At 40.2% G+C, this 27,743-nt stretch overlaps 1 protein-coding gene across 1 annotated transcript; it reads left to right on the top strand.

Moving 5' to 3' along the window:
- The first annotated feature begins 5 nt into the window (after nucleotides 1-5).
- Nucleotides 6-27,743, top strand: OSTF1 (osteoclast stimulating factor 1). Its single transcript, XM_074953235.1, has 10 exons — nucleotides 6-309; nucleotides 14,059-14,105; nucleotides 16,308-16,358; nucleotides 16,458-16,521; nucleotides 20,749-20,802; nucleotides 21,403-21,510; nucleotides 22,045-22,094; nucleotides 22,211-22,289; nucleotides 22,765-22,863; nucleotides 26,718-27,743. Exons 1-10 carry the CDS (start codon nucleotides 276-278, stop codon nucleotides 26,774-26,776), a joined length of 645 nt encoding a protein of 214 aa, XP_074809336.1. The 5' UTR covers nucleotides 6-275; the 3' UTR covers nucleotides 26,777-27,743.

The following is a 27,743-nucleotide window of genomic DNA, read 5'->3' as shown; positions in this document are numbered from 1 at the left end:
CAGCCGCCCCTAGAGGGAGCAGCGCCCAGCGGCCGGCTCGCTGCTGCTCCGGCTGCTCTCACTTCCTCACCGCGCCCGCAGTGCGCGCACTCCGCGGGGACTCGCTGCTGGGACAGCCGCCGCCGCTCCGCCTTGAGCCCCGCGCCCGCTGCAGAGGAGGGGCTCCGCCGCCGCTGGGCTCAGGTTACCGGGCAGGAGGAGGGACCGGCCCAGGGCAGTTTGCGGGGAGGCGGAGGAAGGGGTTTCCCGGCTCTGTGCTAAGCCAAGCCGCCGCGATGTCCAAGCCGCCACCTAAACCAGCCAAACCAGGTAAGGGAGCGGCCTGTCGCCGCGCTCCTCCTGCACAGGAACAGCAGCCGCCTTGCACCCCGCCTGCACTTGTATCACACGGGCCTGAAGTTCATGCTCGGCGCTAGACACGGAGCTGGGCTCTGACACGTGGGCGATGTTTTTCCTTGCTCCTTTTTTATGTGTCCGGCGCGGGGCCCCCTTTGCGATGTGCTGAAGAAGGGGTGGGAGGGGCAGGCTCCTCGGGCTGGCAGAGCACCAGGAAGGTTATGGCTCCAGGGCGAGGGGCTTCCTTTTTATCTGGGACGTGGCTCGGGCTGTCACTGTCAGAGCGCACTTGCTAGTGGCCGAGAAGTAGGAAGTGAGCTGAGCTCTTAAAGCCCCCGCTGAGGCTTTGTGGCGAGGAGGAAGACGCAGAAACAAATGGTCTTGGGATCATTTTACAACCCTTTTTAGTAAACTCGCTGCTGCATGACAATTGCGGAAGGACGGAAACAAGCTTCGGTTAAAATGCTCTTCTAAGGCTGCTCGCTGAACAAGCTGCAACATATGCACCGAGAATTATTCTGTGACTAAGGCATGTCAAGCTAGAAAGTTGAAGCTGATTGTCACTATGGTGCCTCCACGTGGGAAGAGGTGTCCTAACAAGCACCCTTCTTGGGAGCAGTTTTCCTTACTTGCGATAGCATTCTGTGATTTAGTACTTGCTATAAATCTGAGACTTGCTCCTAAAAAGACAAGATTTTTTTCAGTTATTATTACCAAAAAAAATTCATTAAAATTGTGACAATAACTGATGAAAGATCAGAGAATGAGTTGTGAACTCTCAAGGCTTGATCGGTAAAAGTGTGTTGAAATTGCCAAAGCACAGAACACTATCTTCTTCCAAAGCCTGAATACACAGTTTGTCCTCTGTTGAAAGGAGTCTTGGATAAGGATCCAGGGCTCTATACAAGGTATGATCTACTGGGATCCAATGACTTTTAAGGTGCTTAGAGTTGTCACCCTTAAACTTTTGAATTTTCTGTCATTTGCAAATATGTGACAATATCCTGTTGCTTAAATTTCCGTTTAGGAAAAGATGCTATCAAGATGATTCAGTGCTTGATTTGTAATGAAAGAGGTGCCGAGGCCTGAGCAGTTTTGTTACTTTAATAACTGACATAGTATAAACCCAGAGGTGCCGGGGCTTTGAACTGCCAAGCCTAGAAGTGCCTGGGCTCAGCCCTGGCACAAATTAAGCGCTGATTAGATCCTAAATCTAGTTTGCTGTTAAGTAGGGAATGGTCTATTTCCATTTTTAAAAAAATGCTAACACTTTACTAGTTCTTGCATTTTCTAAAATAAGTGTGTGTGAAGGGATTGAGGGTTTTATATATATGCTACAGCTCTTTTTCTCCTTTTTAGACTTAGGTAAAATACCATTTTTAATTCAGTCATGTAATTTTCTTTAAAAAAAAAAAAAAAAAAAAAGAGGGAGAAAGTAACTATGCCAGTCTGTATGCTTGTGCAAAGGAAAGTTATCTGGTGACTTAAACTTCTTGATAGCATCTCTTTTAAAGAGAAACCAAAAGCTATACTACATGCTTGGTTTACTCAAGGAGATGCAGTTTAATTATAAACATACACATTTTGTGAAGCAATGCATATTTACCAATAGAATCATGGCTCCTTTAATGAGCCACCATCGGTTTTGGTTCTGTTAGAATTAATAACAAAATTGTCATTGGAATTTAGAAATCGCCATATTGGATCAGATTTATGGTGTATCTAGTCTAGTATCCTGTCAATTTCCAGGAAGGTGCAAGAAATCCCACAGAAGACTGATGTGGGATAATCTGCCCCCATGAATGTCTCGTCCTAATCCTTAATAGATGGAGGGTAGTTAAGCCAAGAAACATGAGGTTTTCTATCCCTTCCAATAATCCTTTTAGCATTAACTGTCAGAACTTGGGATATTGCTATCTATACAAATGTCCAGGCCCTTTTTGATTTTTGTGAAATTATTGGCCTCAATGATATCCTGTGACAGTGAGTTCCAGTCTAACAGCTTTGTTTGAAAAAGTATTTCCTTTATCAGTTTTGACTTTGCTACTTCTCAATTTCATTGAATATCCCCTTCTACTTGTGTTTGGAGACCGGGAGAACAGAAGCTTCGCCTATTTATCTGAATGGAAGAAGGAAGGGCCTCTGAGCAGGAGATGATCCTTAACCCTTACACAAATTTAATCTAACTAAGCTCCTGAGTAAGGACTAATTTCCTGAACAATTTGCAGGATCTAGTCTTTAATGTAGTTGGAATATGTAACACATCCTTATTTAGATGTCACAAAGTTTGTTTGGAAAAACTAATTAACAGATTTTTAAATGATCAGAAAAATTCTGTATTAAGTGCTGTATTTTGGGGGAGAATATACTGTATTTTTAACAGGTAAGAGGTTGAATCCCTATTTTAAGTGCAGAACTTAACTCTAAAGTAATTGTGGAGCTGTGACTGGTGCCTCTAATAGAATTACCCCGTGCCCACTAAAATATTTTTCATCTTCAATATCTTGGCCACTTGCTATATTTCTTGAAATACTTAAAGTACCCAGTTGATAGTGTTGACTAAATAGCCAGTTTTTAAAAGTAACTTCTTTGCATTTGACTGTTTAAAGTCACACAAGCAAAACCCCTTGTAGGACCTGAAAATGGACATTCCCCTATCAAATTATTGCCCCACAACGAACACACGCCACCCACTAGGTATAAAAATATTATTCATGCCTTCATCACCTCTTGGCTGGACTGCAGAAATACAAATATACCTGGGCAGGCCGGCCAGCCCCAGCCAGTCTGGGTCAGGGTACAATGCCGGGAATGGCAGGAGAGGGTCTTGGGGCAGAACATGGGCAGGACCACGACAGGCTGTTTGGGGAGGCACAGCCTCCCCCAGCCTATGATACTCACCATCCATGGTCAACAGCTTTGCACATTTGGCACAGTGGAACTCAACGATAAGAATAAAGCTTGTCTGTGTGGGAGACAGAACTTTCTCTAAGACTTCTCCAAAATCAAGGAACAAAACTCCCCCAGGAAGTAAGGACCATTACAAACCTCAGTTGTTTCCATTCCAAGTGTAAGACCCATTTCTTTGACCTTGTCTTCTCTAATAACAAACACATAGCAACAGCTATATTTAAAGAAGAAATAAATAATAATTTAAAAAAAAAAACACAAGCAAGAACAGCACAAAAAGCCCTACCAAAACAAGACTCACCACTTTGGGGAGAGAAGGAGAGGACAAATGTGACAGATGTATACTCACATTGCTTACTGTACTATGGAAGGCAGTCAAATGTTGTGGTGATGAGCACAGTAAAAAATAGAAAATAAAAATCAGCTGAACATTAAATGCCAAGTTTCAGCCTGTGATGGATGTTCCCCTTCATTGCTGAATGCTAAGCCCCTTTGAAAATGAGGCTTTAAAAAATGCTGATGGAACTATCACTGTTTGTCTTTCTGTAAAAGATTATAGCTGAGTGAAATTCAGAGGATTCCTAGTAGAGTTGACCCAGTTTTAAGACCCAAGTGTGAATGGGTGATCTTTATGTCTTTAATTGTATTAATCTTCTAATTTACCAGACAGGTTAGTTAGAATTTGGTTTTTAAAAAAGGTTTTTCAATGAGTTTGTAATCTGTAGACCTACTTGTACAGATAAATTATAAACTGGATTACCTCTCAGATACTTTTTAAAGGGATATTCAGAGAAGTTTTTTTAATTGACTGAACATTTCTAAACTTCTTCATTCTTGAGAGAATGCCTTGTGCAGACAGTTTTCACAGCAATAACTTGTCAGGCCATTTCAGGGAGAGGCTGTCAGTCTTTCTTTAAATGTATTAAGAAGCCATTTTTATATGAAGGCTATATTGTGCTTTTCATCTCGATAAGGCTACTTGTATTAGCCTATAATACTATCGTTTTTCTATGAATCTTTGTTTTGTGGTTCTAAATGTTCCAAAAGGTACCCACTGTTACAAAGAAGTAGACATATAAAGCTATGAGGAGCACACCCAGTGGTATAATTTCCTTGGCAATGGGATACTCTGTAGGAGTTCTCCTTTGGGAGCACCTCCTGATGGTGGTTGGTCACACTGTGCTGGATTTTTCTTGTTCACAGCTGCTAGGTGTCCAGTCTGTAAAGCCAGGCAGGAATAAGGAGTAACAAGCCTAGCTACCTCTACTCTGGGCTGCTACTACATAAGCGAAGTAGATAAGAAAACAGGAGCTGTCTTCAGGTATTGCAACCACCAGCAGCAGAGGAATGTCCAGAAAAGCAGAGCAGAAAGAAGAGACAGACCAGGTGGCAGAGAAGCATTTCTAGTAGTAGACAGAAAGTGAACAGATGGGAGGAAGAAATAGTTGATTGGCCTTTTTTTAAGAAAGAAAGAAAAAAAATCACAATGAAGATATCTAAAAATACATAAGCACTCTCCTAATATCTGTTTTGCATACAAGCAACAACTGTAGTTGCCACAGGGATGTTATATGATTGCAAATTGGACGGGGGCTGAAGCATGAGATAATCTATCAAGAATTGTACACATTAAGAAAAAAGTTTTAGAACTCTGGGAGGGGGCAAATGATGGTTACTTTAAAAAAGAATCCTAGCCAAATAAGTATATATAATCTTAACATTTGAAAGTTTAGTATTGGACAACAGCTGTGTATGTTTAGTAATCCTGTCACATAATCTACTTACATGCCAAATGAAGTTACAAATCTGATGCTGCCTCCCTCCGCCCAATCACCTCCAACTTCATTTTCGGGCATCTGTGGTCTTTGGGAAATCATATGACATGTTTCTCAGCTGGTTAAGCAGAGAACCTGGTTCTTGGGTCAGTGGAAAAAGTCTTTCCTGGACTGCTGTATTTATTTTTTTTATCCCCTGTGAAAACTTTGCTATCTCTACCCTGTATGTGCTAGGAAGCAAGAATAGTACAATGTGCCCTATTCGAGATATGTCTGTTCTTGGCAATTCAAATCAGGTGAATGGGAGTAAGATGAAAATTTCAGTTATTGTCAATAGTCAGTACTATGCAAGTTTTGGATCCTCCTTTTTCTTTCAGCAGTTCCATTCTATCCCCTTTTTAGAGTTTTTTAACTTATTTAAATTTTTGTGTTGAGGATGTTAATCCTATTTACAAACATTGCAAACCTGACAAAGTGAATTGCCATTGCCAGCTGTGCTCTTGGACTATGCTCTATGTCCAGTAATACAGTATTTCTGAATAAGAACAGTACAGGCAGTCCTCGACTTTATGACGTTCAACTTACAACGAATGGCACTTACATTTCTGAATTGACCCCCTGATTCAATTATGACAATTGGTTTCAACTTTATGATGCTTGTTCCCGCAATGGAGTGTATTGCGGTTCTGACTTTTCGACTTACGACGCAATTTTCAGGAACCAATTGTGTCATAAGTCCGAGGACTGCCTGTACATAGATCTGTGGCAAACTTCTTGGAGTGTGCTGTTAACAACTAAAAATGCATTACTTCTCCATCCTCTAGATTAAATAAGTTAGCCACATAGGTGTGCAGAGCATTTCACAGAGAAAAGAAAAGACCCTGCCCCAAGAACCTTACAGTTTAAAATGAGATATTGGATAGGGAAGAGGGATGGCAAGAGGAAAACTGAGCTATACAGGATAAGGTTATGCAGTCATTTGTGGTGTAACGTATGCATAGGGTTAGTTCCTATTTTTAACAACTTTTATAAGTGTTAATTGTTTTAATGCAGATAAATGCAGCCATTAATAGATCTTCACACTTGCAAACAGGATTGTAAAATATCAGTAGTGAAACTGATAAGATTCTTGTTAATTTCATGGTTCAGAAAAGAAAAGCTGAAGAGGAGGCACTGAAGGGAACACTGCATTCATTCATACTTGGAAAGTCTTTGGAACCAGAGGAATTTTGTTGTTTTTGTTTTTTAAACAAATGCTTACATTCTAGATTCACTGATAGTTTAGGTCCCCTTGCTAGCCAAAGAAAACTTTCTGCTAGCCAGACATGACTTAGAAAGTGGATTTAAGGAGCACTGAATTGCTGCGGGGTTTTTTTGTTTGTTTAACACCCCCACACACCACCTTTATTATATTGAGCAACTTACATTGGAAATACGAACTGATATTTCTGGCCCCAGTCTGGATAGTCATTGCACTTGGGTGGACTGCTGTGCAGAGCCCAGCTCCATGTAAGTGCAGTAGTCTGCTTGCATACCATTGCAGGATCAAGACCTCTGAATAATTGAAGTTCCCAGTATTAAACAGTGGGACACCTGAACTTCACTTGTAAAGTTATTTGCAAGTAAATTTTATGTTAAATAATTTTTCATACCTTTTCCTTGAAGATATCCCAATACAGTTTGTTTTTAAACAACTGTTAAACACTCTGGGCACCTACAATATTTGAGGTGCTGATTGATACAGTATTAGTATAGCTAAGGTGCTCTAACTTACTCTCCATATAGGCCACCATTAGCAAACAGATTTGCATGGCCTTCCATTTTGCAAGTTTATCTACATTTAATCAATCTCTTCAACAGAATACTCATCCAGACTTATGCATTCAGTGGGACTTCTTGCATTCATAACTCTTTGCAGCATCAGGATATTAAATATCCTGTATTAAATACTGTGATGGATGCATTAGAAATACCTATGATAGACCTTGGTAGCTTTTCTGGGGCTAACAAATTTATTTATCTAAAGTAGTTCCAATGAAAAAGCAGTTTATTTTTGTCAGTTCTTAATCCTGAAACTTTAAAATCCACAAAGACATAGAACTATTTTGCATGAGTCTGGTGGTGATAAAAATGAGACAAGTGATACTCAAGATCACTGGATATAGAACAAGCAGGTTCTGTGTAAAATTCTCCAAATGGCCTTACCACTGCATCTTAATTCTGATTTGCAACATCAGGGGCTCGTTCACCTGCACGTCTACCAATGTGATATGCCATCATTTGGCAACAATGCCCCTCTGCCGTGTACATTGGCCAAACCGGAGAGTCTCTATGCAAAAGAATAAAAGGACAGGCTTGACAAACCCTGGCTGGGATGATTTAATTGGGGATCGGTCTTGCTTTGAGCAGGGGGTTGGACTAGATGACCTCCTGAGGTCCCTTCCAACCCTGATATTCTATGATTCTATGACACAAATCAGACATCAAGAATTATAACATTCAAAAACCAGTCACAGAACACTTCAACCTCCCTGGACACTCAATTACAGACCTAATAGTGGCAATTCTTCAACAACAAAAAACCTTCAAAAACAATCTCCAACGAGAAACTGCAGAACTGGAATTAATTTGTAAACTGGACACCATCAAATTAGGCCTGAATAAAGACTGGGAGTGGATGGGTCATTACACAGACTAAAGACTATTTCCCCATGCTAATTTTTCCCCCTACTGTTACTCACACCTTCTTGTCAACTGTTTGAAATGGGCCATCCTGATTACCACTACAAAAGTGATTTTTCCTCCTGCTGATAATAGCCCACTTTAATTGATTTGTTTCGTTAGAGTTGGTAAGGCAACCCCCATCTTTTCATGTTCTCTCTGTGTGTGTGTATACACACACACACACACCCTCCTACTGTATTTTCCACTTCATGCATCTGATGAAGAGGGTTTTAGCCCATGAAAACCTATGCCCAAATAAATTTGTTAGTCTCTAAGGTGCCACAAGTACTCCTCGTTTTTTTTGCTGACATAGACTAACACGGCTACCACTCTGAAATCTGCTATACTAGTTCTGGACCTGAGAGAGTCATGAGTTCAAATTGAACCAAGTGGGAATATTAACAGTGTGTCTGCAGCAGGGTGGATAAAAATCAATGATTTTAAAAAAAAATACATTTAAAAAATTTGGATTTTTTTTTAACTTAAATCTGATTTTTTGATAAAATGCTTTGAGGAAAAAACCTATCTAAAGATAGTTTTAATTAAAATGCATTATAGCTCAAAGATATCTCATCATGGAATAGGGATTATAAATTCTAATTCTATAGTTTGAGACAATATATTCATGTAATGTTTAAGAAAAGTTTTGAAAATGAGTTCCAGTAGTTCATGGATTAGGGACCCAATCTTATGGGGTTCCAGGGGCTTCTGTATACATTATTTAGGTTAATCTTTCTATCTACCCAATGGGACTCAGTGCTCAGTCTAGAAGATACGATCAGAGATGCTTAGTTTTGCAGTTCTCAAACTGTGGATTTGTGTCTCCAGAGATAACATGTGTGTTAACAGCAAAAAATGTTTTTTAAAATAAATAAATAATAGAGGTGAAAAACAACAGACCTCAACCCTATTGTCCCTCTTCAAATTTGTGTACCCAGAGTCAATCCCTTACCTCTGTCTAAAAGTGCAAAGTTTCAAAAAGTTCAGTGAATATAAGATTGTTGGGGGCGGAATAGATCTGGACAAGGAAAAGAAGTCTGGAGATAAATGTGAGAAGGGAGGGACAGGCAGTAGAAACAAAAGTGAAACTGCTTGAGCGGCAGATTCCAGAAGTCTTGAGGTGTTTCTGAGTGCAGCCTTCATTGATTTGAGATTTACCATACCATTCTGTCACTAGAAGGGAAAACCTATAATGGCAGCAGGCTGTAAAAGAGACCCAGTTTGAGAATAAGAACCATTCAAGAAATATATGTTTGCTGATGATGTTTTAAAGAAAGTCACACCAGTGAACTGGTGGAAGTCACTTAAGCACTTGGATTCAGAGACTGTTGAAGTGATAATCTCACTTTTAACAGCAATAGCTTCTTCTGCCGGTGTAGAAGGAATATTTTCTTCCTTTGGACTAATTCATTCCAAATTGAGAAATCGTTTGGGACCTGAAAAAGCAGGAAAGCTTGTTTTTCTTTTCCAGATTATGAACAAACAGGAAAATGAAGGTGAAGACGACTGAGTTAGCTGCAGAAGCCAATGTTGACCTGGCTGACAGTCTCTTTAATTTTGGGGGTTTTTTTTTTTATTCATTTAGCTATTTTAGTTAAACAATTTTAACAAAAACAAACCCTATTTTAAAAAACGTGAATGTTTAATACATTCAAAAATTCATATGCTTGTTTTGTTAAAATATTATATGTTTGCTGTTGAAGGAAAAAAATCCAGAATACATAATGTTGTTGTTTTAGTTATATAAAACAATTTAAATGTTTGTCTGGTAGTGTTCTTCTAATACAGCATGGCAAGAAAATCCTCCAAATATTAATGATTAACCTGTTGAATTGGAGATAGTTCACCTCCCAATGACTTCATAAATATCTGCTTCAATTACCTTTGGTAAATGAAATAACCAATCATTCATTTTCTGATATAGCTGTAAAACAAATCTGAAAAGTTTTCAAAATAAATCGCTTAACAAGTGTATAGTGTGTACCTTCTAAAAATTGAAACCTACATTGATCTCTGAGTTGTGAAGAATATGTATTAAGGTTATAACAACCAACAAGAATGCACTTTTATGTAGAAATTCATGGTTAAATTGAGTCTTCCTGACTAGTGATTTAAATCATGATTTGATTTAAATCAAATCCACCCTGGTCTGCAGTGTTGATTAGGGACTCTGGAAAGAGCACTTAACTCTTTTCTCCTCACTTACCCATTGTCACAACCTTTTGTTTAGAGGCAAATCATTCTCCTGCCCAGTTACTTCCATTGCCATGGAAATACCTCACAAGTTGTTCCAAAATCCATGTCCCCAACTCATCAGAGAGTTCTGGGAGAAGGGACATGCAGGAGCTACTGGATTTAGTACTGTTCTGAGGCCTGTAAGATATTCCTTTCTTCCCTACCCTCAGCCCCATGAATATCTAGAGCATAATCCAATATTTATGCTGTGTGTTGGGGCTAGGATTTAGCCCTTATTACCCAAATCAATCCTAGGCACCTGCTCCCAGATTTTGAACCGTGCCCAGTGAAGCCTAATGGGTGGAAGGATGATGATGACTGTATGGCAACCTCAAGGCCCATGATTCTAGAGCCAGCCCAGGGTTAGTTTAGTCCATTAGAAAATTAAATAAGTCTGAGGGCATAGAGGTGCTGCATCAAATCTCCCTACACCAGGTTCTAAGATGGTGATTTATGACACTCAGGGTATCCCTTTAAGCTAGTTAAGATGGTTTTCTTATCTTAAGATGTTTGGTGTTGCCACAGCAATGCAAAGCAGTCACAGCAGTAGCCAGAATCTGGTCCCTGGTGTCCTGTTTTCCTGTGGGAGAATATGAATAATTCAATCAATGGGAACTGTTTGTATCCTACAACAGGAGAACTGGGCCCCTGAATTCTAATAGAAGAGTTGCATCAACTCACCCTGCCAAGTACCAGCTCCACTAAATATTAGTTTATTGCTTTATTTTAATGTTCATTTTCTAGAAAGAATAAATAAACAGCTCCCCAAGCTAACTTGTGTTTCTTCTACTTCAGAAGCAAAACTTATTTTAACCAAATAGAGTTGATAGCTTTCCCTCCCCTTCCTCTCCGGAAGTTCAGCCTCGCTCAGATGTCGAAATAAGTAGCTTCAGACATAATGGATAATTTTTTTGAGGAGTGGAGCTGAAGAAGAGGAAGACAGGGAAAGCTTTAGTAGTGAGTGTAATAGAAGAGGGGATTGTTACATGGTAGTATGTAAAAACTGCAGGCTGGTACAGAAGAGTTGGAATTGGGGGAAGGAAAGAACTGATTAGAAGAACCCTAGTGTGAGAAAACTGTAGCCTCTTGTCAGGAAAACACTAGGCACTTATTTGAAAACAGCCCTCCATTAGTACTGCTGCAATTAAAACAAATTGCAAGTTACTCAGAGGAAAAAAATGCTTTTTCTAATGTGAGAATATTTTTCTTTTTAAATTACATTATAAAACACAAATAAAGTTGTGTACTCATCTTGCTTGTTTGTAACAGAACAGTCACAGCACTTCAAAATGCCGCTTCTAATTTGCCACTGCAAGCCCTTTAAGGATTTCATTTTTGTAAACTGTATGTGTTGTTCATAGTTTTCAAACAAACCAGTTTCTTAGTTGGAAAGGAAGTCTTAGAAGTCTCTATGAGCATCATGTTTCTGTGCCTAATAGCATTTTATGGGAGCAGTAATCCAGAAAGGCCCAGAGAGAGCCAGGTTGGCCTTATGCGGTTCAGTTGTTTCCTTTAACTTAAGTAGCAGAAGCAGGTCATTGATTAGAGAGCATCAGTAGTTAAACAAGTCATTTACATGTTCTATGATAGACTCACACTTTAAGGCCAGAGGGGACCCTCATGATCATGTAATTTGATCTCTTGCACATCACAGGCCACAGAACCGCACCTACCCACTCCTGTAATAGGCCCATAACCTCTGCCTGAGTTACTGCAGTCCTCAGAGCCTGATTTAAAGATCTCAAGTTCCAGAGAATCCACTATTTACTCTAGCTCAAACCAGCAAGTGACCTGTGCCTGAGATTGCAGAGGAAGGCGAACTCCCCCCGCAGGGTCTCTGCCAATCTTACCTGGGGAAAAACTCCTTCCTGACTCTAGATATGGCAAATCGGTTAGACCCTCAGCATGTCAGCAGAGGCGATACATGGGGGTGGGGGGGCATGCAGGGTCAAGTGCCACCCAAGATTGGCCTGCTGGTGGAGGGGGAGCAGGGAGAAGGGTTCTGTCCTCCTGCTGTGCCTGCGCGCCCCCCCCTTCCATCCGCCAGCACGCTCAGTCCCCGTCAGTCAGGTGCAGAGGGGGCAGGACCAGCCGCTTCTCACACCTTGCTGAGTTAAGTGCCCCTCTATGAAGACACTTCTCAAAATAGTGGTCCTGTTGAAAAAGAACTTGGTCTGATGTACCTAATTGAAGAGTTTTGAACCTTTCATGTTTCTAAGCTCAGGAATGACTGTAGAGAACTTGTGTGAGTGTGAGAGTTCTCACTTTGCTGATCAAGTCCCATATTACTTTCTTCTTCAAATTTTTAAAGTTTTGGTGCAGCTAAGGGGTCAAGTTATGTATTGGAAAAAAAGTCATATCCTGAAGTGCCTATATGCATCTGGTAACTCAAAGCTTTTAGAGTTTATTCATGAAGATATACCATTTAAATATAATTCTATGAAAGACTGTGCTACAGAAATGTCTTTCCCTGGAGGTTACTCCTGTGTAGGCTTTTAAAAACAGGAGCTCAGTAAGTGTATGCTTCTGGATAGCTCTTGGTGAGAGCCTGGGTGTTGTACACAAAAAGGTCAATCCAGAACTGTGGGGCTTACTGCCAGATGAAATAAGAATGACCCTCAGTCTCACCACTTTCACAGCTAAATACCTATCTCCATCAGCCTCCTTGAACACATCACTGCATGCCTAACATATTTAAAACAAAAAAACCTCACAACTTTAAAAAACCCCTTAAGTTTGCTTCCTTCTAACAGGACTGGAAGAGAAAGCAATATGTATCCTTCCTTACAGAAGCTGAGGGGGCATGTGGGTAATGCATCTAAGGAAATAGTTTAACTCTTCCCATTTGACTTCTGGTTTAAAGATCTGCTTTTGAAAAATGCTATTTAAGCACACAGTTTATTTTACAGTGCCAGACCTCAACTTTAAGTTCATGGATGCCTGTGAGGATGAGCAACATAGAATGTGGTTCCCAGTTATACAACACCATGATGCACCATATTCTGGGTGCAAATTGGTCTGATTCACCATAAGAAACATTATAATTTTTAGGAACTAGAAATACTATGTGGAAGGACTAATGATTGAAACTTCAAGCACTTAAAGCTAAGCACTGCAGAATTGTCTGTGTAAGATGTTTTTTCAGCAAATTCTATAGGTTTCAACAGTTCTTTGAACAGCTGGTAAGTTACCCTCTCCTATAATTTATTTGGTCCTTCTTTGTTTTCCTAAAAGTAATGCAGTGGAGGATATTTCATGTCTGTATAGAAGCTTGTTCTGCAGTTTTTATGTATTAAGAGCAGCCATGCCAGCTAGTGGGTGGCCTTGACAGTTTTAAAACTATTTAAAACAAACAATCCTAATGTAGAATAAAATTTTAATTTAAATCTCCAAACAGAAGCCCTACCTGAATCCCCCCTACTCATCTTGTGGATAGGGGAAACATGTAGTAGTGTGCACACGCGAAAAAACAAACAAACAAACACACAAAAACACAACACATTACTGGACTTAAGGGGACTCCTGAAGGAAAAAAACTGATACAACTGACTGCGTAAATCCCATTTATATAGTCTGCTTGAAAAAATGCTACAGTCAAAGACCATCATGTTAGGCACTTAATTCCTTTATGCCTTCCTCGGTGCTTTAAGGCCTGATCCAACCACCACTGGAGTCAGTAGAAAGATTCCCATTGATTTCAATGGGCTTTGATCAGACTCAGAACCTGGTTTTGTGGAACTCCGTTGAAGTCAATGGCAAAACTCCAGTTGACTGTAATGGTGCAGGATGAGGGCCCCATGTCCTTCCACAGAAGGCAGGTTCTCTTTAGCTGACAGACTGGCTGTTGACATGAAAGCCATACTATGGAGTAGAGCCTTAGCGGGACTTTAGAGTTAATAGATACAAAACAACACATAAGGGGCTGTTTATTTTAAATTAACCATAATACGACTGGGGGAGGAAGTGCAGCTTTGACTTTTTTGAGCTAGATCTGTAATGCTGATGATGTATTCTGCCCTAAGGAAGGGAGAACTATCCCCATTCCTCTGTCATTAATGCTTTTTCTTCTTCTTTTTAGGACAGGTCAAAGTGTTCAGGGCCCTGTATACATTTGAACCCAGAACTGTAAGTACTTAGGTTTTCATATCACTCATAGAACAAAGTGATCTAATTGCGTGGGCTAATGCATCAGGACTGTAAAAAAAGCGTAAACAGCCTTGTTACGCTGCTATATAAATAAAAACTAAATGATTGGTTTAACAGCTATAACTAGTTTCCAACACTAAACAAGAATTCACTGTCCATTTCTTTCTCAAGCTCAGATTCCTCTACATGCAACTTCTATTAGGTAATGCTATGAGCTCTGGTGTGTCCTTGGTACCACATGTCCACAATAGAGGATTAGCAAATTTTGAGACTTGGGCTCACTTATTTTTCCTCCTCCCAAAGGCAGCATAAAATTCAGCAGGACAAAGGGGGTGGTTGGACTGGGATGCAAATCAAACATGGGGGTTAGTGAGCATTTGTGTAGCCCACTGGTGTTTACAATAAAACCAGCACACCTTTTCCCATGAATGCTGACCCTCTGCCCCTCCATCGTGGTTGCAGATTTGAGGGGCTACTAGTTTGTGCTCCTTGTCTATCCCCATTTAATTAGGTTAATTGGATTGGTAGCTGAGAAACATAAACCAAACCTCCCCTTAAAAGTTTGCCATTTAGTACTCGTGCTGAATAAGCACATCTTCTGAGTAGCCTTTGCCAGAAGGGCTACTGTGGGGTCCTACCAAGAACTTAAGGTGTCTTTCCCTGGCAGAATCCCCAGGATAAGAAGAGTATTTTCAGAAAGGGTTTCATTACAATCAGAAAGGGGGCAGTACAGGAGTTAGTTGTCTTTTTGAAGTCTGCCTCCTTTAGAGTAGGTGTAAGGGTGTTAACGAGGCAAATAGGAGTGCAATTCACTGCCAAAAACCTGACAGAATTAAAGTTCATTCACAGTGCCTTGTACCCTTCCAGAATGTTAAGTGTGGTTATACTCACGCCTCCAAAAACTAGGAAATAGAGTTACAGGATAGCAATTTTCAAAACAACTGAAGCATAAGTGTGGATTTTAAGAGCACTTTGAAATATTGGCTCTTAAAACCAGAATTTTGCTTTCAGGAGGAGCCACTGCAGAATGCAGGCAGAGAGCAACTAATATCCACACCCGATGTTCTCAGTAAGCTGCCGAGATCAACACTTGAACTCCTAGTACACGGGTGCTACTTGGGCATGTCTCAGACATTCATTTACTGTGATGTCACACTACCTACAAAACATGGATTTGCAGTAGAGCTCCTGCCTGCAGCATAAACACAAATGACTTTCTGTGGCTTGTCAGTTTGGAAAGCAAATTGTAGATTCATTTTTATACTGACTAAGTATTTAAATATTGCTTTCCGACTGGGCAGTGGGTGCCAGATCCTAGCTGAGATCAATCCCAAGTGGATGGTTATCAGTTTGGGGAGGATCACAGTCATAGTTTGAGTCCCAGGTAGGCACAAATGGTTAAAATATTATTTTAAGTTTATTTTAATGTTAAAATGATTTTGGCCGGGGGGCGGAGGGGAGAAGAGATCTGTATCTCAGAAAACCCTTTGCTCAAACAACCTCAAATTTGGATCACTAGTCCTATCCTGTATCCCCTTCATCAGTTTCCAAAATATTTATTTGCACTATGTACATTTTAGAACATTTAGAAAATTGGCTATTAAACAGTAAGCTATTGTCAACCTTAATGATAAGGATGTGATAGCCCCACTATAAGATTTCACACACTGCTCTGCTTTAACCTTCGTAAGATTTCACACACTGCTCTGCTTTAACCTTGTCCTTCCAAAGTCAAATTGTTGAGATGTCTTAGAATCTTTGGCGTTTCCTTCTCCACACTATTTTTATTTTTTAAAAACTAGATTACATGTCATTAGTACAGACAGATAAATGGCAGATTCAGTTTGCCCAAAGATATATTGAGCAGAAGAATTAAAAAAAAAAAAAAAAAAAAACCTAATTACTCCCCATTCCACTTAAATAGTTTCATTCAGTCCATGGTAGGAAGATTACCAGCTTCCTCCTCTAGCGTACATGCCTCATACGGTACTGCCTGTCACATTTCTTACTTGTAGTACAAGTAGCTTGACTTGCCGAGAATGTAAATGACTATCAAGCAGTTGACTTGACACTGGAGATTTTTGGATGGTGCAATATTACCACAAAAACTAAAGCTGCTGTGCTCTTTTCATGTACTTGCTTTAGCTCTTCACACATATTTATGTTTGTTTGTTTTTTCAGCCAGATGAGTTGTATTTTGAAGAAGGGGATATTATCTACATTTCAGATATGGTGAGTTACATTATTTCAGCAGTGGTGTCACATGTAGACTGACTAAGTTTAAAATGCAATAGACTGTTTTTTAATTTTTTTTTCCCCCTTCCCCTCCAGAGTGACACAAATTGGTGGAAGGGAACCTGCAAAGGCAGGACTGGACTTATTCCAAGCAACTATGGTAAAGTCTAGAATTTATTTTTCTCTTTGTTTACATATCACTAAGTAGAAACTACTAGATATGATTATTTTTTTGGACACTGGTAACAGTGCTGCAGTTAAGGGTCCAGTATCAAAGTACATCAGAATACTTAATCAGCATTTCTCAAGTACCTATCACCACCATAGGTAGACATTGTATATAGGTTATAAAATCAAACAAACAAAACGAAACCTGTGGGACTGTCCAGACATGCAGGCAGTTTTTTGTCCTACTTCTTGCTCTAACTATCGGTTTCCTACTCTGGTATGCTGTCAAGTTTTTTGTGGTTCTTTGGGAAATGCTTTGACTAAGGAGCGATCTTAAAAACTAAACATGGTGATGGTAGAACTGACTATTCTAGATATCCTTCTTTGTGGAGGAGTTTGAAAGGCTACTGCTGGCTCACCTTGGAACCCCTTCAGTCTATACATGTGTGTCAAAGGGCGTCCCTGCCCTATAGCACCTCCTTCTGTCCAAGAGGCTTTTAGAGGCCTGCCTGAGTTTCCCCTTAACTCAGGCTCCCTTAAAGCCTACTCCAGTGGCTCTCAACCTTTCCAGACTATTGTACCTCTTTAAGGAGTCTGATTTGTCTTGCTTACCCTCAGGTTTCATCTCACTTAACAGCTACTTGCTTACAAAATCAGATATAAGAATACAAAAGTGTCACAGCACACTATTATTGAACAATTGCTTACTTTCTCAATTACCATATAATTATAAAATAAAGCAATTGGAAATTAAATATTGTACTTACATTTCAGTGTATAGTACATAGAGCAGTGTAAATAAATCATGGTCTGTATGAAATTTTAGTTTGTACTGACTTCACTAGAACTTTTTATGTAGCCTGTTGTTAAACTAGGCAAATATCTAGAGGAGTTGATGTACCCTGTCAAGATTCCTTCCCCACTATGAACTCTAGGGTACAGATGTGGAGACCTGCATGAAAAATCCCCTAAGCTTATTTTTACCAGCTTAGGTTAAAACTTCCCCAAGGTACAAACTATTTTACCTTTTGTCCCTGGACTTTATTGCTGCCACCACCAAGCGTCTAACAAATATATAACAGGGAAAGAGCCTGCTTGGAAACGTCTTTCTCCCCAAACTCCTCCCAAAACCTACACCCCCTTTCCTGGGGAAGGCTTGATAAAAATCCTCACCAATTTGCATAGGTGAACACAGACCCAAACCCTTGGATCTTAAGAACAAGGAAAAAACAATCAGGTTCTTAAAAGAAGAATTTTAATTGAAGAAAAAGTAAAAGAATCACCTCTGTAAAATCAGGATGGTAAATACCTTACAGGGTAATCAGATTCAAAACATAGAGAATCCCTCTAGGCAAAACGTTAAGTTACAAAAAGAAAAGACACAAAAACAGAATATACATTCCATTCAGCACAACTTATTTTATCAGCCGTTTAAACAAAACAGAATCTAACGCATATCTAACTAGATTGCTTATTAGCCCTTTACAGGAGTTCTGACCTGTATTCCTGCTCTGGTCCCAGCAAAAGCAAAAACACAGACAGAGAGAACCCTTTGTTTTTCCCCCCTTTCAGCTTTGAAAGTATCTTGTCTCCTCATTGGTCATTTTGGTCAGGTGCCAGCGAGGTTATCCTAGCTTCTTAACCCTTTACAGGTGAAAGGGTTTTTCCTCTGGCCAGGAGGGATTTAAAGGTGTTTACCCTTCCCTTTATATTTATGACATACCCCCGGAAGACCTCTGTGTACCCCCAAGGGTACATGTACCCCTGGTTGAGAACCACTGGTCTACAGAGTTTAGATATTAAAACAAAACAAAAAATCCCCTCCTGCAGTTCAGTTTATTAAATCCTGCACAAAGTCTTTTAAAAACAGAACTCAAGCTTACGCAGTCTTCATCCATGAGTGTTTGTCCTTTCTTTAAACTTCCCTTCTTTCTCCCCAATCACAGTCTGGGCACAGCCCTTCCTCCCTGAGGGTTTGTCTTCTTGTGTTTCCAGCACCTCTTGCCTGGAGTTAGGCCTTCTCCCTGTTAACTCAGGGTCCTTCAGGAGCCTTCTTACTCCCTGCAGTGCCTGCAGGCATCTGACAACCCCTCTGAAGCTGTCTCCTCCTTTGTAAAGTCCAGGTGCCTCCCCTTAAAGGCCAACTGGGCAGCAGGTAATCAGTCGAGGTGCACTGAATCCTGCTCCCTTTCTTGCAGGGGCAAGTCACTCTGTGACAGTATCTTTTAAATACATTGTGGTTGACAATCAACTGCTGTGGTGGCTCTGAGAAGATGTCTGAGATAGCATAAGCCTGTTGCTTTAAAGAGATTTATAAATCAATACCAGAATCTCTAGGTGGCTCTAATAATGATACGGAGCTAATACAAATTGCAGAGTACCAGTATATTGGGCTTCCTGTGCCTCTTTCTGCTTAGAAAATGGACCGCTGTTTTGTTTACCAGTGGTGACTTCTTTATGAATGTCCTAATTAACCATAGGTAGAGTGAGCTGCAACAATCCAGTGTCCTGGTGACAAATTCATGACCTACTGCGATGGTGCTGACCAGTTCCTCAAAGTCTTTTCTTCTTCAGCTACCACCTGAGTTGCAGCCTCTGAGCTTGCCTGCCAGCTCGGGTCCCATTCAAAATCCAGCGGGAGGTGGTGCCCACCTTATAACTTTTATCCCAGTGGTTACATCACTCACCTCTCTGCCACGGGGCGGGGGGAGGATTTGAACATGGGGGGCTCACACCTCTCCAGAGAGTGCTCAAACCACTGTACTATGGGATATTCTAAGGTGGGGATCCCTCAGTCTCTCCTGCTGAAACTGTTCCATGGTGCCTTACCCCATCCCTAAGCTACTTTGAGGCACAGTACATTGGCCTGAACCCTGATGTAAACTTAGTATGGATAAATGAGAGACACATTACAGGAGGTCCAATTCAGGGTACATGCCCTGATACAGCAAGCATGCCTATCCAATGATCTTGTGCTCCATCTGCTTGACCTGCAGAAGCACAAACTGAAAACCAATGTAAATTTGACAATACTGATAATAGGGAGATATTAAGTGCCATAATAATTCCATCATAAGGAACTGAGGGGAAAAATTGCCATTTGGCAATAGTACGAAATAATGGGAAAAGAAATTCAGTCTTCTGAGAGAAGTACAATCCATATAGAATAAAAAGAAGAGTTCTTCACATTGTATAGTGCTTTTAGTGTACTGTATAATTAAGCAATTCTGTTTGCAGAGTGGCTAAGATACAGTGATCAAATTCTGCTTTTCCCTCCATATATTAATTGTTTAACAGCATTTGTGTGCATAATCAAAGAATCTCGGATTTGCATTTTTGCTTTGTTCAGGATTAATCAAGTACTTCAACATATGAAACAGTGCAATTATAAACCACTGTTTGGGTGATATCATAAATGGAAAACTCAAAGAAGGTCTGGATAGCGTAGGGGATTTGACAATGGAATTAAAATCCTTTCATGGAAAGCAGGGACCCCTACCACCACATTCTTCAGAGTACCACTGACATGAATACCACGGACACGTCCTCAAAGTTGCCTAATGCTTGCACCTCAGTTTTTCCAAAGAGAATCATTCCATTTGCAAACCAACTCCCTGCTGCTCTGCTGTGGAGTTAAACTAGCTTTGCCACTTCCCACAGCAACAGCATAGGGCCCGGGAAAACCAAACACACATGCTTCACCCTGGGCATCTGGAGCGCACCCCTCATCACCTTCTGATCTTCACCAGCACCAGTCAATGCTTTCCTCCCCATTCCAAGTCTTAGCTAGAAAGAACACTCACAGGAAATGTGAGCTTCAGAGTGCAGATCACTAGATGCTGGTGGTCAACCATTACAGTCACTTCACAAGCTTACATTAGGCTAAGAAATACCATGTGTGAAATTGTGGCCCAGTTGAAGTTAGAGGTAATTTTGCCATAGATTTCCAACAGGGTCAGGATTTCATCCTGGGACCTCTAGCTTCCACAGCCTCTTTTGAATTGAGCTCATGTCAGTCTCAGTGACTAACCCATCATTCTTGAACCCACTTTCACAAGAGACAGGAAGACCACTAACCTCAGCACCATCAGAACAAAATGCAAAATCTACTTCTGTACACTAGCCTCTCGGACTTAATTATCAAGAGTCTGAAAAAAATGAAATACAAAAACCTTTACGATGAGAAACTGATCAGAATTTATTGTGTGTCTCATTTCAGTGGCTGAACAAGCTGAGTCCATTGATAATCCATTGCATGAAGCTGCCAAAAGAGGTGGGTGTGTGGTTTGGACTGTGATACCCTGGACTTCTCATTTAGAGAATTTTAAATTTTGTAATGCCAAAAGAAGTCTGTGTGTGGTTTGTGTATGTATGCACATGTGTGCCAACAAAGGCATTCTATTTGAATGTTATTTGAATAAAGACGGAATGTGCTGCATATTTTGGCTGGCTAACCTGAATATTTTGAATACATTTGGTATCTAAATTCTGCAGCATTGAGTAGCAGAGTAAAATAAAAAAAAGGGGGTGGGAGGGAGGGCAGGGAATTTACCAGATTGCAAATGGATGCAATATATAATGTGTTTGTCCTATTCCATTACTGATTAGCTTTTAAGGTGGGAAAAAATTGTCCTCTGAACAAGATGTTTAATGGTAGTTGGACTATTTTTTCCCCCTCCATAACCTGTAGCAATAACTATTACTGCCAAACATGGTTTCTAATGAATTGCTAAACAAAAATTAAGTTCTAATGCAACATAGTATTCATACAGAGCTAAATGCCCTTCGTGGTTCTGCTACTCAGTTCTTCAAACAAAATCTCTATTAAAAACAGTGATTTGAAAAAAACAAACAGGTTTTTTATTTGTTTCAGGAAACGTGAGCTGGTTGAGAGAGTGCTTAGATAACCAAGTTGGTGTCAATGGTTTAGACAAAGCTGGAAGCACAGCTCTGTACTGGGCTTGCCATGGTGGGCACAAAGGTACAGTATAGCACTCAATCAACTCTACTGATTATGGTCTAGTTTTTTCTATTTGCTGGGCTAATGGACCACTTACTACTTAATCTGCTGTAATCAGTAACAAAGTCTATACTCTTATGTAATTCAGGTTAGCAAAAAAAAAAAAATAAAAATAAAAACCAGCAGAGAAGGGCTCAGATATGTCAAATGTAATGCGTTTTTTTAAAAAATAGAACATCTTTAAATCCTTTTACTTTAAAAGCGGACAGACATTCTTAATCACAGTCTGATTATAAAAAATGAGAGACGAAATGCAGACTGCTGAGGGGAAGAGCAAAAAAATGGTGTTTGTCACTGAGGTTTACATTAATGTTTCACTTCTGTATCTATTTGTAGTGCTTGCTCAGCAGTCTTCACAGGCTTTAATGATATGGATTTTCTCTAACTAATTATATCCTCTCTGTGCAATCCTGACTTCAATGCTGTAATTGGAATATAAGAAATCAAGTTTTGATTTCATCAAGTTTTCTTTTCCTTTCCCTTCATTTTATGTAGATATAGTGGAAGTGTTATTTACCCAGCCAAGTGTAGAACTAAATCAACAGGTAGGAAGTTTATCCTGTTTATTCAGACATTTACAGTGCTGTTATTGTTAATTCTTAGTGCAAATGGATTATTTTTTGCTGTTTTAATCCTGTTGCTTTTCCCTGTAACTCCACAGAACAAATTGGGAGACACAGCTTTGCATGCTGCTGCTTGGAAGGGTTATGCAGATATTGTAGAGATGCTACTGGCAAAGGGTAAAGATCTTCACCAAGATTTTAATACTCTGTGTGTGGCAAATCTGCTTCCTGTGTGTAAATCACTGCTGAGTTTGTAATTTGCATATTTTATCAATTTGTTTTCTATAATCTCGTTATGGTTCCTAGCTAGCCCAGCATATATTTGCAAACCATGCAAACCCTGAAAGTTGTCTGTGCAACAGGCTGACCCATCCAGGGTAAAATTTCACTCTGCTGTGGAAGACAAAAATAGGTACCTAAACCCAGTAAAGCTGCAAGGGAGCTCCACAGCTCCTAAGTAGGAGCCTGATCCTAAGCCCACTGGGTATCTTTCTATTGACTTTGGATAAACCCCTAGATGAGCTGTCCATTGCCCTTTCCCATTGGTAATGCTGACCAAGTTACTTGTGTGAGAAGGGATTTCATTTTACTGTTACTAAAGGTTTTGCTAGGGCAGTATTTCTGGACATAATTGGACTTTATTTTTTTTAAGGGGCAAGAACAGATTTAAGAAACAATGAGAAGAAATTGGCTCTGGATATGGCTACCAATGCTGCCTGTGCTTCTCTGCTTAAAAAGAAACAAGGGAGAGGTATTGTTTGTTTCTCACTTCTTTGTTCAGTTGGAACCACGGGGAGCAGGGCTCTAACAGACCTCGAGTTCATCAGAGCAATTTTGATGAACCACGAGAAGCTGAGTTCTGATGAGCTTCCTAAGTCACCAGGAGGCTAGGGAGGTTGAGGAGCATGACTGTCCAGGGGGATCATGGGATTGGATAGGGAGAAAAGGAGAGGTGTCCTGGTGGAGAGCAAAGGTGGGGGTCTCCTGTGGAAGCAGGGTATTCCTGGAGGATGGAGCGTGATGGGAGGGAGAATCAGGCAAGAAAGGAGCTGTACTCTATGCTAGTGGTTCTCAACCCTTGGGGGGCCACGAGCTCGTTTCAGGGTGTCCACCAAGCATGGCTGGTGTTAGACTCGCTCAGGCCCAGGGCAGAAAGCTGAAGCCCCACCTTGCAGGACTGCAGCCCAGGGCCCTGAGCTCCAGCACCTGGGGCTGAAGCTTGACCAACTTAGTTTTGCGGTGCTCCTTGTGGTATGAGCCCCCGGGCAACTGCCCTGCTTCCTACCCCTTAGTGTCAGCCATAGCTGTTCTGTGGAGAAAAATAGTTGTTGTGGTACTGGTGGGCCGTGGAGTTTTTATAGAATGTTGTGGGGGCCTCAGAAAGAAAAAAAGGTTCTCACCCCTGCTCTTTACTTCATGTGGTTAGCCATATGAAATGTTTTCATGCCTATTTCTCCCCCCACAGCTTATCCCAGAAGCTGGAACCACTCTTTCCCATCAACACCATCCCACTCCATTCACCTCACATACTCCCCAGCCTCCTGCTGGCTTGAGAAAGGGAGTTGTGCTCTAGTGTGTGTCAATATAATCTTTCCACAATCTTCCCACCCATATCGCCACTCCCCTGACAGATTAACTTTTTAAACACAGGTATAGATCCACCTATACATACTACACACACTGATACAGGGCAGTTTTAAAAAGCTTAAAGTCAGTTGTTCAGGATCAGGGGTGAGATAGGTGGACTGTGGGAGGGAGTAGAAGTGAGATGGGGAACCTTGTATGGAGTGTTGAAGGGGTGGAGAATGAGTTGAAAACGAAATAGGACGAAAGTATATCTTAATTCAAAGTTAGCAACAGTTTTGTTTGGGGGATAGTTTTATGGAAGTTTAACTAGGCAAGGAAGAGCTATTATAACCACCCTTAAATAATGTTAATGAAACATCTGACAACTCCTTAACCTTGATTACTTTATTTAAGTAAGTTAGGAGGTAGTAGCATAATATTCAATTTCCTGCAACATCAGAATATCTCGTTTGTCAACTTAGGGTCAGAAAAAAACAGCTAAACAGAAGCCACACTGGTTTTTCCTAGGTTCCTATACATTTTTCTAGTGTGAATTAATCTCCATGAGAAGTATTTTTTATCTTCCTCTTTCAGAATTCTGGGATTCAAGCCATCTGCTACTGAATCCTTCTCTGTTCTAATGTCCCTATTAGTTACATTAATTTTTCCTTTTCCATCTCCAGAAAGCTAATCTTTATTTCTGGAATATTTCCTTCATTCCTTCTAGACAACTGAGAAACAAATATCATGTCATTTTTCATCAATATCCACCTAATCTATCACCATGTAATTTGTAATATTGTTTGCAGTTTTCATTTCAACATCAGTGTTTAACTTCTTGCTCACTTCTCTCCTTTAAATTGATCTTCCATAATCTTCCCTCTTGTTAACACAGTCACAGCTACATGTGTGCTTTTCTTGTTCCCTGAATTTCTCTTACCATTCATATTTGATTCTGTTCTTCCCCTCTTCTTACGTTTGTTTTTCAAATGCATATGCATCTATTGCACTCCTTGCAATTTACATTTCAGTACTTGCTATGTACTATTTTAGGACTCTTCCTGTTCCTAGTATCAAACTATCCAAGTTTAGTTCTGCTTCCAGTATGTTCCCTGTAGCATGAATGTGGCATACTTATAGCTTCTGCAGTCTGCTTTACCTCATTTTACAATATTTTAATTTGTGCATGTTTTTAAAAATGTGTTTGTACTTAATGGCACTGCATTCAGTTGATTTGTTCTTTCCATAAACCTTATTTTTAAAGCATTAGGAACCCTCTTAGTTGGTTTACTTTTCAGAAGCTACTGTAGTAACATCAAATCATAACAGTTGTGTTTAAAAGTTTGGAGAATTAGGGGAGAGAATATTTGAGAAATTCTGATGTTTGGAAAGTGTGATGCACTCCAGAATATTAAACTCAAGACATGATCTCTTCCCCAGAAAGTTTATATTGTAATTCAGGCAAACAAATACAGTTGGGGATAAGTATTCAAATATAAGGTTGCAAAGGGATATTAGAGATTCTTCATTGGAAGGCTGTAAAAAAGGTAGATTTAAAGGAGATAAGGGGTTGGCAGAGAGCTGCAGAAAGAAAGAAGATCCTGAGAAGAGGAGGCGATGAAGGGAATTAGAAAAAAGGAATGGGAAGAAGATAGGAGAGAAATGTGCTGGGCCTTTCTGAAAATGAGAAGTCGGAGGCTGACCTTGGTACAACAGTGTCTGGAAGGGCCATAGCCCTTTGATAGATAAGGCTGTGTGGATATTTGCACTTACAGCTGGGACTAAACCTTTATTAAGCAAGATGGTGTATATTCCCCATCTTTACTACCCTCACTCTTAAATATTAAATGGATTTTCTGAGATTTTAAAAACAAGTCTTTTTGGGCTCCCTTTTAGCAAAACAATTCCCGAGATCAGAGTTTAAAATTGACTTCTCAATTACTCCAAAATATAAGACATGGGATGGCTTACTAAGATGACTGTTTGTTTTTTGAATACTGCATAACTTCAGAATTTATCATCAAATATATTTTATTAACCAGTGTAGAACAGATTATGCATCAGTTATTTTTGATGGAGAATGGGTTGTACAACACAACTCTGCAGGATAAGTCATATTTGAGGAAACAGACAGAAGCCGTAATTGGTTAGGACCGCCTTCCATTCCTTCACTGGAAGAGATGTAAATGAGAACCTTCTTGCAGGGCTCATCTCCTGTAGGAGGGGAACTCCTGTCCAACAACAAAAGAATTCCCCTTCTATGCATCTCTTTAAGGAGCACAAGCCAGATGCTCTTCTCTTGACATTACTACATATCTGGGTGAGGAGGACCACTTTCCCAGTGTCCACTAGTCCTATGCCCTCTCTCTCTGCTGTATCCAATTTTCTCCTTGCCATCCAGGAGCACAAGGTTTAGATGTGTTTTATACATGCAGTTTTTGAAAGTATAAGTCCATGTCTAAAAACTAACACGTAGTCAACAAGAAGACGACCAGGTGGGGAAGAGAACAAGGCACAGTGGATGACAGGAGAAGAGACAGGAGATGTCTGCATGGGAGTTAAAGTAGAGGATGAAGACTGGCTTAGAGCCTTCAAAGTGAGCTAGGGAAACTTCTTCTAGTTCACCAATCAGATATTCTGTGTTTAAAACTTTCCCATTAGAGAGGTTTAAATTGTGTCCAACTTTCTTCTGGTGTGCAAAGCTTTTCAGGCAGCCAGGCTCCTGGAGCTTCACATGAAGAAAACTGAGCAGCAGGCATGCCAGTGTCTCATCAACTGAACTTTCTCCAACAGACGTATGCAAAGGTTCATGTGTAGAAAAGGTGACCATTTGACCAGCTCCTGGCTAGCTCCTCACCTACAAATATCTTAAACCCTAAGAAATCCTCCCCCCCCCCCCAAAAAAAAAAACCCTCTTAATGTAGTGTTAAGAGTTGCTCACATGTGTTTGCCCACAGCACCACAAATTTAAACTATTAAAAGTTTTGTGTTTTATGCCTGATTCTGTCCCTGGCTAAAGTAGAATTGTTTTATTTTCAGATACAGTGCGGACATTAAGTAACGCAGAGGAATACCTCGATGATGAAGACTCCGATTAACTTCCTTCATAATGTCTTAAAAACGATAACCTCTATTGCCTGTCATTCCCAAATCATATCCTTGCAACTGTAAAAAATACCTTAGAGTAATGAAGTCTTGCAATCTCTCACTATAACATGTAAACAGAGGGTGAAATCTCTTGCACAAGGAGACCCCACAAAGGCTAGGAAATGCCAAATTTTAAATCAGAGTTCCCTTGAAATCATCATGCTGGAGGTCGTATGCTGATCTCTCTCCCCATCTTGCCGTATGGGGAATGGACTTAGCCCTCTAAACCTTGGGACATGTAGTTGTCCCAAGATATCCCTTCAGGTACTTCGTATCTCGAGAATACACTCCTGAATCCTAGCTGTTGTCTTTGTCAGCATAGATGTTCTCCCACTGGCAGCACTCCCAAGAATCCTCTTGAGGTGTCTTTCTTATGTGTGGATAAGAACTTGCTTAAAACATAATGCTGGCAAGGTGAGCATTATTTGACATGGGGAAACCCTGCAGTTAAGAGATGGGATAATGCAATGGTGAATGCATTATCTACCTCCACAGAGCAGGAAGAGACAATGTAAGGCTTCTTTTAATTTCCACCATATGGGAGTGGGGGTGTGGGGTACAATGGCAGGGGAAGAGCTGCCCTGAGCAGTTTCTTGGTTTATTATTATGGGCCTAATCCTGAAATCCTTACTTGGGCAAAATTGCCTCTGGAATCAGAGAATTTTGCCTTAAGAAGGAACTTGGACTCTGACTGGATTACTTTGCTGTTTGAATTGTATTGGTGTTGGAATCATTAGCATTGAAGTGAGGAGGGAATATTTTTCTGTTTATCCTGCCTAAGAATTTTACTGATCTTTTGCTTTTATTTTTAAAAGTGTTCTTGTTTTTCCTTTAAAGTACTTTACCTCAAAGCTGAAATGTTTTTGAAACTATATATATTATATTAAACCAAAAAAAGTGTTGAGAAAATTGCCTAAT

Source organism: Natator depressus, chromosome 5 (assembly GCF_965152275.1).
Source record: "Natator depressus isolate rNatDep1 chromosome 5, rNatDep2.hap1, whole genome shotgun sequence".
NCBI lineage: Eukaryota > Metazoa > Chordata > Testudines > Cheloniidae > Natator > Natator depressus.
This window is presented reverse-complemented; position numbering and strand designations above follow the sequence as displayed.